Source organism: Mus caroli, chromosome 4 (assembly GCF_900094665.2).
Source record: "Mus caroli chromosome 4, CAROLI_EIJ_v1.1, whole genome shotgun sequence".
Classification (NCBI taxonomy): domain Eukaryota; kingdom Metazoa; phylum Chordata; class Mammalia; order Rodentia; family Muridae; genus Mus; species Mus caroli.
Window position 1 is genome coordinate 17,685,238 of NC_034573.1, and position 19,186 is coordinate 17,704,423.

The 19,186-nt window shown below is 39.8% G+C and overlaps 1 protein-coding gene across 1 annotated transcript in view; it reads left to right on the top strand.

Annotated features, from left to right (window-relative positions):
* Positions 1-137: 137 nt before the first annotated feature.
* Positions 138-19,186, top strand: part of LOC110292424 — a 23,305-nt gene continuing 4,256 nt past the window's right edge. Inside the window, 6 exon segments of the mRNA XM_021159723.1 lie at positions 138-441; positions 2,235-2,417; positions 2,627-3,083; positions 3,085-3,677; positions 3,680-3,944; positions 3,986-4,343. Of these exon segments, the coding sequence (XP_021015382.1) occupies positions 138-441; positions 2,235-2,417; positions 2,627-3,083; positions 3,085-3,677; positions 3,680-3,944; positions 3,986-4,343 (2,160 nt within the window).

Below are 19,186 nucleotides of genomic sequence, written 5' to 3' on the forward strand. Positions count from 1 at the left end.
AACAACATAGACCATGAATGTGGCTCCTGGTCACAGTAAGACCGTAGACCCAGACAAAAACCTTGGGGGAGGGGGGGTGCTCAGATCATGGAGCATCCATATAGACTCAGGTGACAGTACAGGCCACTCACGTCAGCATGGCCCCCAACTGCATCATGGCTTATGGACATCAATATGGCCTCAGGCTGAAACACAGACCACAGATATCCATATGGCCTTCAGTGGTAACACAGGCCATAGGCATCAGCACTCACCCTGGCTGCAGTAGGACCATGGATCCAGACAAAGATCTTGGTGGCAGCACAGACCCAGACACCACAAAGACCTCAGGTGGTAGTGCAGGCCATGAATGTCAACATGGGCCCAACAACATGGGCTTTTGGACATCAATGTGGCTTCAGGCTGCAGCACAGACCATTGCTATCCATGTGACCTTTGGTGGCAAGATGGGCTGCAGACATCAACAATGCCCCCAGTGAGGTGGTGAGTCAGCGCACAGCCTGGTTGACTTCCACATCTAATCTATACCTTTGGAGCAGGAAGAAATACACCTTTAATCTGGATTGTGAGTCAAGAGCACATACCTTTAATCTGGGCCACAACTTCTGCTGGAAACCTAGAGCAAAAGCCTTTGCTTTTTGCTTTATTGCCCTTTTCTTGCTAGCAACTCCCTTTCTTCACTGACATTCGAGTCTACTTCTTCATGGTTCCTGTCTATACTGAAGACTAGGTGAGACATTCATCTATACATCTCTCTATATAGATTCATTCTGCAAGTTCTGTTACTCTAGAGAGCCCTGACAAATACAATTGCATTAAGCATCTAACTGGTAAGGTAAATAAAGGGATTTTCCTATCAACTATCTCAAGTTTTAGGCTGAGCAGTGGGAATCAGAAACTTCAGATTAATGGAAAGTATGTTTTAAATACGTGCGGTGGGAAACATTGGAAGGATTAGAATAACAGTACTTTTGTTACTGATTGTTAGGGTTCTGAAGTTGCCCCACAAACTATAGGAACACTGATCTCAGTCAGATGGATAATTTATTGACCATTTGCCTCAGGACTGATCAATCAGGAATATAGACTAGACTCGGGAGCTGAGACTAAGACCCCGAGCCAGAATCTCCTAGAGCTTTTAAGCCTGAAATCCACAAACAGCTGTACCAAATTATTCCACCAATCAGGCTTAGGGATAGGGGACTTCCTTATGAACATGACTTTGCGATACACTTATCCTGTTCTCATTCGTTGGATTATTCAACTGTGGCAGGGTGACTTGCCTTGCCTATCATTCATGTCCCATCTTGCCAACCAGGATGTCAGTTCATGTCTCTTTCTGCCAAGAAGGATGTCAATTCCCAGGGAGGCCTTGGGATCTTACTTGACCCCTATTCAAAATGTAAGTTTTATTACAAATGCCTTTTTATATTGGTACAGGTGTCTCTCTTATGTTGGGGTCCATCCCAGGGGCAGCTTAGAAGGGCAAAAACCATAAAAGCTCACACATAGGTGCCAGGCATTTGGTTTGGGTCTAAGCTTATGATGGCTAACTATACAAAGAGTTTCTAACTTACTTGAATGGTGATTGGTTTTCAAAACAGCAAAGTATAAAACATGACAGAATATGCAATCAGCTCTGGCATGAGAAAGTTTCCTAGTAACAGCACACGAGAAAGTTTCTTTGTAACAGCATAAGATGGTTGGCTGCAGGCACAAAACAAAATGGCTACAGTTATGCTAGGGGAGCAGGTCTCAACACTGATTTTATTACACAGAATGCCATCAAATGTTTCCATAGGGAAATAAAATGGTAACTAAGGTTGCACAGCCTGTCTGTGTCAGAATATTAATCCTCTCAAAGTTTCTTATGTCAGAAAATAGATAGAAGGGATGGATATGTATAACCTCCAACAAACCTGAAGCAGGCTGAGCCAGACCTTGACTTTGCTGCCACTAAGGAGATTACCTAGTGTGGAGCCTTCCTCCCTAGATTACCCTATTGTTCAGCCACTGTCGCTGTTCCTCTTCAAGATACTGCTACCTGCTGAGAGGCCCCACAGCTATTCTGGAGACTATGCCCTATCCTGCATGTCATCACCTGCAGCTGGTTCCAGGCTCCAAGGATGAAGGCTCCTTTATAAAGTGTGTCTGCCATTAAACATTTGAGCATTGATCAGAATACTGTCTTAGTTCCATTCCTCTCTCATTCGCCTAGTTTCCCTTCCTTTCAGCTCTGGCCCGCTGGCCCGCCTCTCAGGTGTACCAGGTCCATGTGAGCCAGTGGAAGGCTCGCAACAATTTGGCGCCCAGACTGGGACCTGAAGAAGTTCAGGAAGACGCTGAAGGAACGCTGTTGTGTGTGGAGCTCCACGGGAAGAAAAAGAAAAGGATCGCATCGGAGACCGAAGCAACAGGTACACATTTAGCGCTAGTTTAAAACTTCATTTATAAAAGGGTGCTACAGGTGTGAAAAGATATGGGCTAAGTTTGGATTCAGTGCTAAACCAGCGCTGGATCCGCTTGGGTCTACAGGGGAATTATCGGAACTAGGAACTGATCAGGTGGTAGTTCGAAGCTTTTAAAAGCTGCCTCAGGCGAGAGGAAAAGGGTTTAAAAAAAAAAGAAAGAAAGAAAGAAAGAAATGAATCAGTCCTCAGTTTTCAAGAGTTACCTCGAGCAAGAGGAGTAGGGCTCGAAGTACAATTGTTAGAAAATCTTCTAGATAGAATAGATTCTTGTTGCCCATGGTTCAAGGAAGAAGAAACTTCAGATATCAGAACCTGGGAGAAAATTGGAAAAGCCTTGAAAATCACTCAGGCAGATAATTTCACCCTTTGTCTCTGGGTGCTTGTAAAAGATGCTATTGAAAAGGTGATCTCACAGGGGTTAGATGGTACCCAGGCAGAGCTTGATGAATCTCAGGAAGAGCGCCTCTCAGAAAAGGGTCCTCTCAACTCTAAATTTGATAGATATAGAGACGCTGATGATGAGCTAATTTTAGACAAAGCAAATCACTCAGAAACAGGAGGTGACAAATACTCTGAGGAGGATTGGCCTCCTTGCAAGTCTCCTGCTCCACCTAGCCTCCACCATGGGAGATGCTACTCATAGGGACACGCAACTAAGCAAATTAGAGTTTGAAGTTAGGCTGCAAAAATTGACTAATGAGCTTTGGGAGCTAAAAAGGATGTCAGATACAGGAAGGAGTAACTCTTCTGAAATGTACCAAGCGCCTCTAGGAAAAGCTGTGAGTCAGGCTCGTGGGAGAGGACAGGATATTTCTGATGTGCTAGCCTTTCCTGTCATGGAAGTAATTGACCAGCAAGACACTAGAGTCAGATATTACCAGACTTTGGATTTCAAGTTGATAAAGGAGTTAAAAACAGCTGTTGTGCAATACAGTCCTTCAGTCCCTTTCACACAAGCATTACTGGATATGGTCGTAAAGTCACACTTACCCCCCCTAGATTGGAAAACTCTATGTAAGGCCACCCTGTCAGGAGGAGATTTCTTACTTTGAGATTCTGAATGGCGAGATGCCAGTAAGAAAACTGCAGGTTTAAATGCTGAGACCAGTAATCTAGACTGGGATAGGAACATGCTTCTGGGAGAAGGTCTGTATGAGGGCCAGGCTAATCAGATTGGTTTTCCTGTTGGAGTGTACGTGCAGATTGCAGTGGCTGGGGACAGTTATCGGTTAGAGGGGATGTTGGTGGGAGTTTAGCCAGCATTCGGCAGAGTTCTGATGAGCCTTACCAGAACTTTGTGGATAAGCTATTAATAGCAGCTAGTAGAATCCTTGGAAAATCTTACACGGGCAGTCCTTTCGTTATGCAATTGGCTTATGTGAATGCTAACGCAATGTGTCGTGCTGCTATCCAGCCGCACAAAGGACAAACAGATTTAGCGGGATATGTCCGTCTCTGTGCAGAAATCGGGCTGTCATATAATTAGGGTTTGGCTTTCGGAGCTGCTTTGTAAGGGACCGCGTACAAGCAATGTTGCTGAGGAAACGAGGAAATAATGCATGTTTTAAGTGTGGAAGTTTGGGTCATTTTAAAAGTGATTGTCCTAAGAACAAAGGTGCTGAGAGTGGGCAAGTAGGCTGTGCCCCAGGAATTTGTCCCCAGTGCAGAAAGGGCAACCACTGGGCTAAGGTGTGCAAATCCAAGTCAGGCACTCTGGGCCATCTGTTGCCGGGAAACGAGAGGAGGGGCCAGCTCCAGGCCCCGACTTACTCATAGAAAACAGCTTATGGGGCTATAAACCTCCTGCCCAGCCAAAGAGATCAGTTTTTGAACTTGTCAGGGCAAAACCAGGAGGTGCAGGATTGGACCTCTGTTCCACCACCCACACAGTTTTAACCCCAGAAATGGGAGTCCAAACTCTGCCTACCAGAGTCATTGGACCTCTACCTGTAGAAACTTCTGGATTTCTTTTAGGACGAAGCAGTTCTATTGTAAAAGGCCTGCAGATTTATACAGGTGTTATAAATAATGATTATGAGGGAGAAATTAAAATCATAGCTGCTTCCCCTCATGGTGTTAATAACTGTACCCGCTAATCAAAGAATTGCTCAACTTGTTTTAATTCCTCTACATCCATCACCGTCCAGATTTGTTAAGAATGAGAGAGGACAAGGTGTTTTTGACTCCTCTGTTGTGAATTGGGTTCAATCTATTACTAATTAGAGACCTAACCTTAAATTGACATTTGATGGAAAAAGCTTTGAAGGGTTGATAGATACTGGAGCCGATGTAACAATCATAGAGGACAGGATTGGCCCTCAACTTGACCTTTGACTGATACACTTACTCACCTTCAAGGAATTGGTTATGCTAGTAACCCAAAACGAAGCTCCAAATTGCTAACCTGGAGAGATGGGGAAGGAAAATCAGGAAAAATTCAGCCATATGTTATGTCAAATTTGCCTGTAACTCTATGGGGAAGAGATCTCTTGTCACAGATGGGCGTTATAATGTACAGTCCTAATGAGATGGTGACTAAGCAGATGCTCAGGCAGGGACTTTTGCCTGGTCATGGATTAAAAAATAGGGACAAGGAATTAAGACTTTTGAAGATCCTAAACGTCACTCTAACACAAGAGGTTTGGAGTATTTTCAGTAGTGGCCACTATCTTGCCTGCATCCCAAGCCGATAAAATTCAATGGCTTAATGATATTCTGGTATGGGTGGATCAGTGGTCTTTACCTAAAGAAAAAATAGAAGCCGCTTCTTCACTAGTGCAGGAGCAACCAGAGAATCTCAGTCCCCTTGGAATACACCAATTTTCATTATCAAGAAAAAATCTGGTAAATGGAGATTGTTACAAGATTTAAGAAAAGTTAATGAGACCATGGTATCTATGGGACCTTTACAATCTGGGCTTCCATCCCCAGTAGCCATTCCTAAAGGATATCATAAAATTGTGGTAGATCTGAAGGATTGTTTCTTTACTATTCCTTTACATCCAAAGGGTTGTGAAAAATTTGCTTTTAGTGTTCCTTCTATAAATTTTAAGGAACCTATGAAGAGATATCAATGTATATTTCTCTCACAGGGCATGGCTAATAGTCCTACCTTATGCCAAAAGTTTGTGGCACAACCCATTCAGCCTGTAAGATGACAATGGCCCATGATTTACATCATTCATTTCACAGATGATGTTTTGATGTCAGGAAAAGACCCCCAGGATTTGCTTTTGTGTTATAGAGATTTACAAAAAGATTTAGCTGAAAAAGGAATACAGATAGCTCCTGGAAAGATACAAACTCATGATCCTTATAATTATTTGGGTTTTAGACTTACTGATCAAGCTGCTTTTCCCCAGAAGATAGTTATTCACAGAGACAACTTAAGGACTTTGAATGATTTTCAAAAATTGTTAGGTGATATTAATTGGCTTCACCCCTATTTAAAGCTCACTATAGGGGAGTTGAAACCTTTATTTGATAGTCTTAAAGGGAGTTCTGATCCTACCTCCCCTAGATCTCTAACCTCAGAAGGATTGCTGGCCTTACAACAAGTGGAAAAATCTATTGAAGAGCAATTTGTCACTTATATAGATTACTCTTTGCCTTTACATATGCTAATTTTTGATATGATTCATGTGCCTACAGGATTGTTATGACAAAAGTCTCCTCTAATGTGGATACATTTGAGGATTTCTCCTAAATGTATTATCTTGCCATAATATGAAGCAGTAGCCCAGATGATTATCCTTGGAAGGAAGCAGGCACTAACTTATTTTGGCAAAGAGCCAGATATTATTGTTCAGCCTTACAGTGTAAGTCAAGACACTTGGCTGAAGCAGCATAGTACAGATTGGTTGCTTGCTCAAATAGGGTTTAACGGAACTATAGACAGCCACTACCCTCAAGATAGGTTGATAAAATTTTTGAATGTACATGAGGTGATATTTCCTAATATGACCTCTTTACAACCCTTACACAGTGCTGTTCTGGTGTTTACTGATGGCACCTCTAAAGGACGAACTGGATTTCTTATAAATAATCAACAGGTAATCAATCATAAAGACTCCTGGCTTCTCAGCCCAATTAGCAGAATTAGCAGTACTGAATGTCTTTCAGCGGTGCATGAGGCTTTTAATATTTTTACTGATAGTTTATATGTTGCACAATCGGTACCCTTATTGGAGACCTGTGGTACGTTTAACTTTAATACGCCAGTAGGATCCCTGTTTTCACACTTGCAAAACATCATTCTTGCCCAAAAACACCCATTATATATGGGACACATACGATCTCCTTCTGCTCTTCCTGGACCTTTAGCTGAAGGCAATGATTGCATCAACAGAGCTCTAATAGGAGAAGCCTTAATTTAAGATCCTGTTGCTTTGGCCAAACGTGATCATGAAAAATTTCATATCTCTAGTTATACCTTAAGGCTCCGACATAAGATCACTAAGGAGCAGGCAAGAATGATTGTAAAACAATGTCCTAAATGTATTACATTGTCTCCATTGCCACATTTAGGAGTTAATCCTCGAGGTCTTATGCCTAATCATATTTGGCAAATGAATGTAACTCATTTTGCAGAATTTGGAAAATTAAAATATATAGATGTTTGTATTGATACTTGTTCAGGATTTCTTTTTGCTTCTCTGCATACTGGAGAAGCCTCCAAAAATGTAATTGATAGTTGCCTACAAGCCTTTAATGCCATGGGATTGCCTAAACTTAGAAATTTTACTTCATTTTGTAAAGAATTTGGCATCAAACATAAAACTGGAATTCCTTATAACCCCATGGGACAAGGAATAGTTGAATGTGCTCATTGCACTTTAAAAAATAGGCTTTTAAAAACAAAACAAGGACAGTTATATTCCCCAAGGTCACCAAAGGCACATCTTGCTTTTGCTTTATTTGTTCTAAATTTTTTGCAGACTGACATTAAAGATCAGTCTGCAGTGGATCGCCACTGGCATCCAGTTACTTCTAGTTCTTATGCCATGGTAAAGTGGTGGAACCCATTAACCTAGGAATGGAAGGGTCCAGACCCGGTCCTAATCTGGGGAAGGGACTCCGTCTGTGTTTTTTCACAAAAAAGAAGACGGAGCGTGATGGCTGCCTGAGAGATTAGTTTGTCAACTGGACACAGATCCTGAATCTTCTAGTATGTATGACTCTAACATTGATTATGACTACAAATCCTCTTTAGCCAAAAAGTTAGATTGGAGCACAGCCTCCACTCCCAGGGAAGCTGTAGCCTTTCTGCAATTCTCAAAGTCACCTCCCCCACACCGGGAGCTCTAAGTCTAAGTCTGATCATTGCTAATTCGCAATTGAATGGAGTACCTGGACTTCCCCAAAAGAAGCTTTTGTACTGTGCCTTTCACTGTCTCGACTTTGTTTTTCAAGCAGGTCACTCAATGCCCTTCAGCCTGACCACAGCAGGTGTACAGCCTCACCTCCAACAGCACAGGTTGTAGTTATTAATGTTCATGAAGAAGCATTCTAAGTACATATTGTGGCTTTGGTCTGAATTGGAAATAAGGTGTGCTAATGAGGGCCTGAGAGTCAATGACAGGCACCCAAAACTCGGAATCATACCAATCTAAGACAGGGGTACATGCCAAGAGGCCGTGGCTATTAATAATACACCACAGAGCCATGTTTTGTGTAAAATAAACACAAACAAGCTGCATGTACACTCCTATGACANATAAGGATGATTTGGGAAGATCTAAGATTTCCTAAGACAGGGGAGGCCGCCAGCCACCATAACACCTGGACAGGACTATGGAGCATAAATAAATTTTATGCCTCAGTCCAGCCTTATTTTTTAAATATTAATAACAGGGAGGAGATGTAACCTCCAACAAACCTGAAGCAGGCCAGACCTTGACCTTGCTGCCACTAAGGAGATTACCTAGTGTGGAGCCTTCCTTCCTAGATAACTCTATTGTTTAGCCATTGTTGCTGTTCCTCTTCAAGATACTGCTACCTGCTGAGAGGCCCCCCGGAGCTATTCCAGAGACTACACCCTATCCTGCACGCCATCACCTGCAGCTGGTTCCAGGCACTGGCCTGCCTCTCAGGTATACCTGGTCCATGTGAGCAACTGAACGGCTTGCAACAGATATGCCAAAAACATATTCTTCAGTGTTTGGAAACTTCATGATTCTTGCTATCATTTGTTTTTGTTTTTTTAACTAATAAAATATTTTTACTAATTTTAATAAATTTATACAACATATTTGATCACATTTTTCCTCCCAGATTAACCCATTACACTTTGGGTTTTCATATGTATTTACTAATTTATTGTATCTATGGCTCAGGAACCTTAAGTAAGAGGGGGCAGACAGATGTAGGAACCAGAATAACAGGAAATCTGCTATGGAACAACCTTCTAGAAACTGCTGAATGAACAAGACTGGAACATCGATGATATCAGTGAACTTGTTCATATGGAAGGGGAAAATCTCATGGGCTCCTGCTTCTACACAAATAACTACATGCAGCTAATGGTGATTAGGAGAAAATTTAGCCTCTCTCAGATTGCTCAAAGCAAAATGGTCAGGCCTGAAACTGAATACACAACACTAACAAAAAGGGTTTCAGCAGATTGTGTATGTGTACATAAATACAGAGATGTGAATATATGTATATTTTATATGTATATTTATATGAATTTATACAAAATTCACATAAAATATGAATATTATATATATATATATACATATGCACATACATATGCATATGTGTGGATGTATATACCCACTGATATGCATGTATGTAACAATACTAATTAATGAAGCTGGGCATGGTGGTGCACGCCTTTAATCCCAGCACTCGGGAGGCAGAGGCAGGTAGATTTCTGAGTTGGAGGCCATCCTGGTCAACAAAGTGAGTCCCAGGACAACCAGAGCTACACAGAGAAACCCTGTCTCGAAAAACCAAAAACCAAAAACCAACCCCCCTCCCAAAAAAAAAAAAAAAAAACTAATCAAGGGCAAAGAGACTATCCAATTTGAAAGTGGAGGCATGGGAGGGGTTTGAAGGAAGGTAGCTGGGAGAGGCTGGAGAGAAGAAAAGGAGAGGGCAAAATGATACAATTCTATTCAATTAGATTAAATTTTAGAACATTTTAAGAATGAGAAAAAAAATTAAAGTTGCTTTCAGATAGGTAGAGAACAGATTTTTTTTTAACTAGAGGAAAACTAGATAAACCTATCTTACAATTTTATGTTTTTATATAGATTCTAAGTGTCTTCAACATTATTAATCTATAGAAGATACATGATGAAAAATGGCAAATATGTGACTTTGTACCTGCCACATAAAGGATTTTCTTTCATCCTGATGGTATATAATCTCATTGGAAACAAAATTGACTGTCCTTAAAAAAATATCACACAAGTACTGAAGTACATTATAAAAAAATAAGCAAAAACCCCAAAGTCCAGCTGCGGTCAGCAGGACTGAGGGCTTCTGAGTTGACTGAGTTTTATGAAGCAGACTAGAAAGGCAGCGAGATGCACACTTGTTTCTCTGATATAGAATTGCTTTCCCATTCACTGCATGTGATGGCAATAAGGAGAAAGAACACAAGCTTAAGCAGTGTGTGCAATGTGTGGGGGCTGACTCCTGACAGAACGACTCAGGCACATCTCAACACAGCAATCCCAATCTTTATGTGCTTTAAATCAGAAAGAAAATGTATGTAAAATAAGACAAAGCAGGAATATGTCAAGTTTGAAACAGCTGGCATCACTAGAATGCAGTGATGATCAGAGCTGTTTAGAATCCAAAGGAAGAAAACACACAGAAGTCATGGTTAGGAAAGTCATAACAATGTCTAGGTGAGCTGGCCAAGGAGTGTTTTAAAGATTATGGTCACTACAGGATAAAAGTCATAAAAGTAGTATATTATTAAGAGGCTTCGGGAAATATTAGAAGTTAATGGCAGAAAATAAAAACAGTAAAATAAAATTTGGATGGAGGGGATCCTGTATTTCTACAAATGAGAAGTCAGTGATGGCGGACAAGAGGGCGGAGGTCTAAGTTTGGAAGCAGACCCACTCACCCACAAGAGAACCAGTAAGGGAGAAAAGATGCTGAGGACCAACTTAAAGAAACCGATGAGACAGGGAGGGTGGCTAAGAAAGGAGGAAGTGAAAAGGTAGGAGATCAAGTGATTTTAGATGATAACAACTGCTTATTCAGTCTTTTATCAAAATATACCTAAAGTGTATCATATTATGTAAAGAGGAATCTCTGTGTCTTCACAGAAGGGAAGTGCTTTTGAAATTTGGTTGAGCTTTCTATCATTCATCTAGATTTGGAGAGCAAAACACTACACACATTTCATTGTATTAAGTTTTTATAAGTATGATTTAATAAATTTAGCAATGCTAATTTTTACTTTAAAGGCATTTTATTGAGATGTTAAGGGCTGTAAAGCTGTAACATATAAACTTAAAAAGTAATTTTAAAACTAGATGCACCTGAAATAGGTGGAATGATTTTAAGAACCAGAGGTCAGGGAGAGGCAGAGGGCAACCATATCTTCTGGACCTGACAGTACAGTCATGACCTGACAGCCCCTATGGTAGTCTTCATAACGCATGAACAAGAACAAGCCAATCAACAGCTTAGTGTTAGTATAGAGGGTTCCTAATCTGATAGCCATTACTGATAGTTAGTGGCTTCCGGGAGAGGAAGAGTCAGGTGGGCCCATGTAGGTCAATCACATTCTTGTTGATAGGTCCATACCCAAAAGAGTATTTGAGATGCCTGTAAGTGTTTGATCAGCACAAAGTAACTTTGATGATTATTAAAAATATTTATAGAAGCAGATGTAAAATTAGGAGAGTAGGTAGGTGATGAGAATTGAGCTGAAAGGAGTTGGGGGAAGTGGGAGTCTGGGGGGCATATGTTCAGAATACATTGTATGCATGTATGAAATACTGGAAGAATGAATACAGATGTTACATTAAAAATATACAATGCAATATAGTACCTTAAAATCTCTATGTTATAGAGGAATAAAGCTGAGAGCTTTAACCACATGTATAAAATGTAACATTCACTGTCGGTTTCATTTAACCTTGTATGAAATCTGCCTCTATTGCTATTGAAAGTTGAGAGTGGCTTGTAACAGTTTTAAAATGATTTCAGAAAGAGTTAAACATGGGTATACATCTTAAATATAAAACCCAAGGTAGTATTAAAAATGACAGTTGTACAAAGAAAATAACATGGCATTTGAGTAGATATTTTAACATGAAATTTTCAACACACAATTAATGTAATCAAAAGGCTTCCATTGACCTTGAAGGGTTGTCAGACCCATCCTTCTGCCATTATAGGGGAAGAGTGAATATAAGATCACTGTGTTGTGATAGGTATGGGCAGGTAGATTCTGGGAAGTGACTTCCTTCTCTAAAAATTATTTTCACTTACATTCATGTACAGCAAATGGCCATCTAAAAATACATGCCTCTTTATAATTAACTTAAATCCTGTGTGATAAACAATTTGAATCAAGTTGCATTTCACTTTACAAAAAAGCATCTTCATCATTAAACAGTAGAGAAAAGGAGATCAAAGTAACACTTAAGTGCCTATATTAGAAGGAAAATATTTTCAAATGACAGAAATTGAGAATTTGTGCTATGGCTTTGGAAAGTTTTGTATACGGCTTTTAGTTTTACGTTTGATTATCTTCTAGCTAAGCTGTTACTTGAAATTATATTGTGAGTCTACTTTGCAATACAAGCTAACATTTCTTTGAATGTACCTTCAAAGAAGAATTTCTCTTTGAATGTATCTAGCTAGATTCTGGGGATTTTGATGAGAGAATGGAGAAGGATCACAGAAACCCTCCCTCCCAAAACTTCAACACATTATGAAAGATATGATCTTGAGTTCTTAAGAGTTACCAAGGAAGGAAAGGATATACTTTTTACCGAATCAAAAAACAAAACAAAACAAAACAAAACAAAACAAAACAAAACAACCCTCAACCAACCCCAGGAGTGAAAATAGGAGAGAGGAAGGGAAAGAAGAGTAGAGATGAGGAGAGCAAAGATGAGGAGAGGAGAGGGAGAGAAGGGGAGAGAGGAGAGGGGTGAAAGGGGAGAGGGGAGAGAGAAAAGAAGGGAGAGGGGAGAGAAGTAAGAGGGGAGAGAGGGGAGAGAAAGGGAGGGGAGAGTGGAGAGAGGGGAGAGACAGGAGAAGGGAGAGAAGGGGGAGGGGAGAGGGGAGAGAAGGGGGAGGGCAGAGAGGGGAGAAGAGAGAGGGAAGAGAAGGGGAGACCTGAGTGTTCTATTTTGAAGAAACCTGAACTGGCTATATAGACAGTTTTCCTGAATAAAGACAAGAAAAAAACACTGCAAAATAGAAACCATACATACGATTCCAGCCATTGATGAAGAAGGGCAAGTCCAAACTCTTTTCTGTGTACTAGTCTGGTCACACTCTGGACTAAAAGATAGATATGTATGTATGTTCATGGACATTGCATCAAGGGCATCAGACAAACTTGGAACCCAGAGTCCTCATTTATTAAGGGGACAAAAGAACATGGGCAGCTAGGGAAAGTGAAGGCAGGCTCACTGAGATGGTGGCTTGTCATTTCCAAAAGACAGGTCAAGGTGAAATGGTTGAAACATGTGTGGACAAAAAGAAACAAAAAGAAACAGTAGAAAACAATGAGCAGCACCACCCCTTGATGCCCCTAGAGGTGGTTCTGCAACACTTAACTGCAATGTGGGTTCTCCAGTTTGCTTGCGTCCTCTTTTTCTGGAGAACTTTGGTTCCGACTAACAGAGGTTAGTAAAGTATAACCTTATTTTTTTTCCAACCTTAAATTCATATGGGTGACACATGACCTTTTTGCAGTTTCTCAGGGTGTCTAAGCTTCTTCCATATGCATCTCTACTGATTTCTAGGGTTTTAAAGTCTTCTCCCAGAGTTCCCCAGTCAGCCCAAAGATGCACAACAGAGGGTAGACTACTGTTTTTGCTACAGCCTTAGGGAGTTAGAACCAGAACAGGACACTGAACATTTTGATGGTGACTAAGGTATAGATGTCACCCTCAGACTCACTCAAATTTGGAAACACTATATCCATGACAAAGGGAAAGAGAGTTGGTTTTCTGAACTCAATGTGGGTTTTGGTATTCCTTATTTATTTCGTAGATTTGCTCAGATTATTGAATGGGCAATCTTTTTAAAAAAAGCAATCAAGATTTATACAAACGTGGGCCTTTATTGTTATTATTTCAAATGTTAAGATTTTTGCAAAGCATACCAATTTTTCAATTGTGTAGGGAGCTTAAATATAAATAATCAAAAATAAATTCAACTTGGAACATTTAAAATGTCTACCTAAAATACTATTTATTGTCCTCACTGGTAAAAAGAATAAAATGAATTGTAGCAGATACCCAAATAAAAAAATATGAAATAAAATCCTAGGTATTACCCATCGATTTGTAGATAGAATCTGTATAATAGAGAATTTATCAGTTCTAACCTGACCTGGAGAGAGAGAGAGAGAGAGAGAGAGAGAGAGAGAGAGAGAGAGAGAGAGAGAGAGAGAGAGAGAGAGAGAGAGAGAGAGAGAATCTTAGCTTTGGAACCACACAGATCTGAACTCAGGTCTGCATGCTTATACAGCAAGTATGTTACCTCCTGAGCCATATCCTTAGATTAGACAAAGTCTCTGTATCCAGGCTGTCAACACATTTTCTAAGTAGCAGCATGGATTCCCTTAAACGGTTGATATTCCTATATCTACCTCCTGAGTGCCGGCATTACAGGAAAAAAACAATTATCTTAAATAGTCGTACAAATTTGTGAAGCAAATTGTCTAGTTGTGTCTCAGATTGTAAACTCTAATGAGTGCACCATTATTATGTCATCACAGTTTTAGAAGAAGCCATCAATGAATCAACACGGCAAGCAATTAGATTAGTGTTTCTCTACTGGAAGTTCCGCCCTGAAATACTCTTGCTCGGCTTTAAGCAGGGTCAGCTGGGCTGAGCAATGTGAGTTTGCCTATGGCATGTTCTGCACTTGAGGTGCTGAACTTGAGCCTGCTCCCTCTAGTGTTGCTGCCTTTACTGATTCCCCCCCCCCCCACCACCCCAAGTTCATTCACTTACCTAGTGTAACTGGAATCTGGAGGTTAATTTTAAGGCTTGAGTTTCTTGGAAGACTGCTGAGGAGTGTGCTTTCTTGTCCCATTCAGACATCGAATCAGGGTTAAAAACACTGCTATTGTCAGACAAATACCAGCTTCTGCATGAGCCTGGTACATCCGGATGGGAATGTCAGTAAGCAGTATAAAACAGTTTGAGAAACCTGGTTTGTCTTATTCATCACCTGAATGTTTTGACCAAGAAATGAACCTTTAACACTATTATATGAACAGCAGCTTAGTAAACTTTCAAAACAGATATTAAATATATATATATAACTTGTATGTACTTGTATGTACTTGTATGTAATTGCTTTCAGGGCTGGCAATTGAGTACTGGAGAGTCTGCTGGGTGGCTCTTCCTTGGGCCATTCTCTTGTTCTCAGCATTCTTAGTTGCCTAAACCTCTTTGTCTATGATGGTGGCCTTGTAAGTTCTTCTCTTGCATATTAGTATGTCTATTGGTATCCTGTTTAGGCAACCGTGTTGGTGAAACTTCATGGACATGGCGTTTCTAACATTTCTAGGCAGGGCTGTGATGATCATTTCTCTGTCTGTAAAGAATTAACCCATATGACACAGTGACTAAGGGAGAATTATATTGGTTAGATTTAAAAAACTTCATTCTATCAAAAACCTATTAGAAAATTTTAATGATCAGAGGTTCTCAACCTGTGGGTCACAACCCCTTCAGAGGCATCACCTACGACCATCAGAAAATACAGATATTTACATTAAGTTTATAACAGTAGCAAAATTACAGTTATGAAGTAGCAATAAAAATAATTTTATGTCACCATAACAGGAGGAACTGTATTAAAGGGTCGTAGCATTATGAAGGTTGAGAACCACTCTAAATGATACTCTAAAAGCTGATACTTTTACTATACCGAGATGAGCTATATAAAACTAGTGTTCTTTTTTTTTTTTTTCTTTTAAAGTTCATGATCTTGAAATTTCTTACATAATAACATTGTACAGCTTCGGTGAAATCCCTCCCCCTCAGCTCCCAGACACAAGTGTAGCCCAAGAGGTAATCTCTAAGAGAGGTGAAGCTTGCTCTCTGGGCTATAAACCAGTCAAAATTCACAAAAAGGAAGCTTTAAATTTGCACATTGGGAAGGGGGTTGTTAAAGCTGGCTTTTAGAGTGGCAAACTGCAGTGTGGTGCTCTGAATGCAGTCTCTGTTATCCTCCCTCCTTCCATTCTGGCTGCCTAAGCACTTGCTTTAGGAACTGGTAGGATGTTGTCTGCGTTAACATTGCCTCCTTTCTCCATTGATTTCTTCCCTGAATAGGCTTCCTTGAATTCATGGTTATCTGCATCTTTAGGGTTCCCCTAAGGGATATTGGATTTCCTGCTTCTAGGACTAATCAGAACCATTAATCAGCCATGAAAATAAGTGCTGGCCTATATAGGCCAAAGGCCTGAAGGAAATTAGGGCTGGCTTATTAGGTAGTAGGTATAGATGAAATGTACTTATTCAAGAAAACTGTTCTATAAGGGACCTGACAAGGAAAAAGAAAAGATTTTCCATGTTTATGGTGTTAGGGGTTCAGAGACTGATTCCAGAGTAATATAAACACTGTAAGGCTTCCTCACACCAGACACGTGACCACTGGGTCAGGCAGACAGACTCTAGGCTTTGGACTCAGGAGAAATAAATGGAAATTTTGTTGACCTCTTTCTATATTTGTAATTAAATAGCATACTATATTATTCTGATCTCTATAGTCATTTTCTCAGAATGTTGTTGTGTTATCTAAATAGTATGAAATATACTACCAAACTGTAAATAGAAACTGCTAAATTGATTCTCTCTGGAGCAGGCTCCCAGTTGTACATTGGCATGTAAAAAGGTGTGCGAAATACAAGCACCAAGTGTGCTGACTAGTTTTATGTCACCTTGACTTGACAAGCCAGAGATAGCTAAGAGGAGGAAACCTTAACTGAGACAATGCCCCCAAAATCTCAGCTGTGAGGCATTTGCTTAATTAGTGATGGAAAAAGAAGGGCCTAGTCCAGTGTAGGTGGTGCCGTTCCACCCTGCCAGAGCACTGTAGTTCTAGGTCCAGTAAGGAAGCAGACTGAAGAAACCATGAGGAGCAAACCAGTAAACAGCACCCCTCCATGGCTTTGGCAACAGTTCCTGCCTCCAGGTTCCTGCCTCTAGGTTCCTGCCCTCAGTGCTTTTGATATGGAATGGTGGGTGAGATAAACCCTTTCTTCTCTGGGTTGTTTTTGGTTATAGTGTTTCAGCACAGCAATAGTGATCCTAACTAAGACATAAACCTATGGAAGTAAGGAGAATTAAAAACAGGGGAAAGGAGTAGGTAATAAAAGAGCCTCAGGTATTAAGCCATCTGACACACTCTAAAAGTTTGTATTTTGAAAATTCACTCCACAATGTAATAGGTAATGTAATAGGTTAAGGGGTAGTATTTTAATAAATGATTAGAGTCATAAAACTTCTTTATTAGTGCACATTTAAAGGACAGTATCACAGAAATGGGTTAGTTATTGTGGCAGTAGATATTTTAGAAAATACTTATCTTGGTTTTTCTTATGTACTTTTTGCAACTTTGTTTTTTCTGTTGTGTTTCAATGAAGCAAGAAGGCTCTCATTAGCTGCAAGCAATTGATTTTGCATATCCCACCTTCAGAGCCATGACCTCAGTAAATTTCTGTTTCTTATGCTATTTTGTGTTAATACTATGTTGTAGCAGCTGCAAGCCAACAATACTAGCTACCACCAAAGACTGCTTTAGTCTGATCATGTAAGAAACCCTAAGAGATGATGCAAACCCTTGTTTCAGAGTAATGGTATTTAAGGATAGAGGGAGCTGAGCTATCTAATCAAATCCTAAACATTATTACTGAGAATGTATCCAGTATTATTGATCCTTCTCCATTTTCACATACTTACAGATTACTAATTGTGTACAATGCAGCTGTCTGATTCCAAGAATAAGAGTCCTACAGCATGAAGTGCATTCTTAATAGATGGAACATGATTGGAGCATACTCAGAATTCTGAATTATGGAGAGATTACAGCCTTACTGGTACCATGCCCAGGTAGAAGTGGCTGTGTTTGTCCTGAAGAACAGAGTGAATGGGCTACCTCCTAAACTGTTGTGTGACATTATTCTTGGGGAGATTGTCAGGTCCAAAGGAAACTCCACTCCCCCAAAATCTGGTGCCCTATCTTCTCTATCAAAGGAACTCTTTCTTTATTGATCTAAGAAGGGACAGTTGTCTAACTACACACTGCCCCTCTCCCTCAAGCCACTGGGATGATGCAATTGTTCATAAGATATTTTCTCTTTTGCCTCAATGTTTCTTGAAGATGACTAAGAAAGGGTGACTATTGACTTAAAGTGGCTGTGTCATCCTTGGCCTTCACGATGGAAGAACAGATCCTGCTATGAAATGAAGTGGATATGCTTTTAAAGCAAGACACAAACTATGGATGACATTCTGGGGCACTTTACTAGTGGAGACTTTCCTGAAATGCAGGCTTCAAAACTACCTTCAATGGGATTAATTAATAATATTCCTAAAAATTTACATTGAAATCATTCTCACGTCATATCATAAGCCATGTATGAACGTAGAAAATATATGTTTTGCTTTAACATACTCACATGAAACATTCTATTTTACATAGAAAGCATACACAATTTTCCAATAATCTCAAACTGTATTACTACTATAAAATCTCCAGTGTGAATTTTTCCTTCAGACATTATTATAAATCTAGCTTTAAGATCCTACATGTTTTTAATTCAAAAGATAGTCTCTACAGTATATGAATTGCCATATTCTCTTTATTACCCAATAACGTATTTATACCTTCAATTCTATGGTGATAAAATTGATACCTAAAAAACAAAAGTAAAATAAAATGTGATTCTTAAAGCTATCAATGTGAATAAGATGAAAAGCAATGTATTATCACCCATGACTTAAAATACCCAGAAAACAGCTATTAGTGAAGCATTGTATTTTTAAATGTATCAAGTCTTTTGTACATGTTATAAGAATTTAAAGTTTTACATTTTTTTTTTCATTTTCATTCAGGATTGTCTTAGAGTTTTACTGCTGTGAACATACACCACGACCAAGGCAATTCTTACAAGGACAACATTTAATTGGGCGCTGGCTTACAGGTTCAGAGGTTCAGTCCATTATCATCGAGGTGGGAACACGACAGCATCTAGGCAGGTATGGTTTAGGTGAAGCTGAGAGTTCTACATCTTCATCTGAAGCCTGCTATCAGAATACTGACTCCCACGTTTCCTAGTTTATCTCTTTCAATGTAGCCATCAATCCCAAAGCTTCCTTTATTGTTTTCCTACTCAGAGTCTCTGTGACTTAAAGCTGAGGTCGCAGCTGCACACACTCTTCCTGAGATTCTTTCTTTCTTTCTTTCTTTCTTTCTTTCTTTCTTTCTTTCTTTCTTTCTTTCTTTCTTTCTTTCTTTCTTTCTTTCTTTCTTTCTTTCTTCCT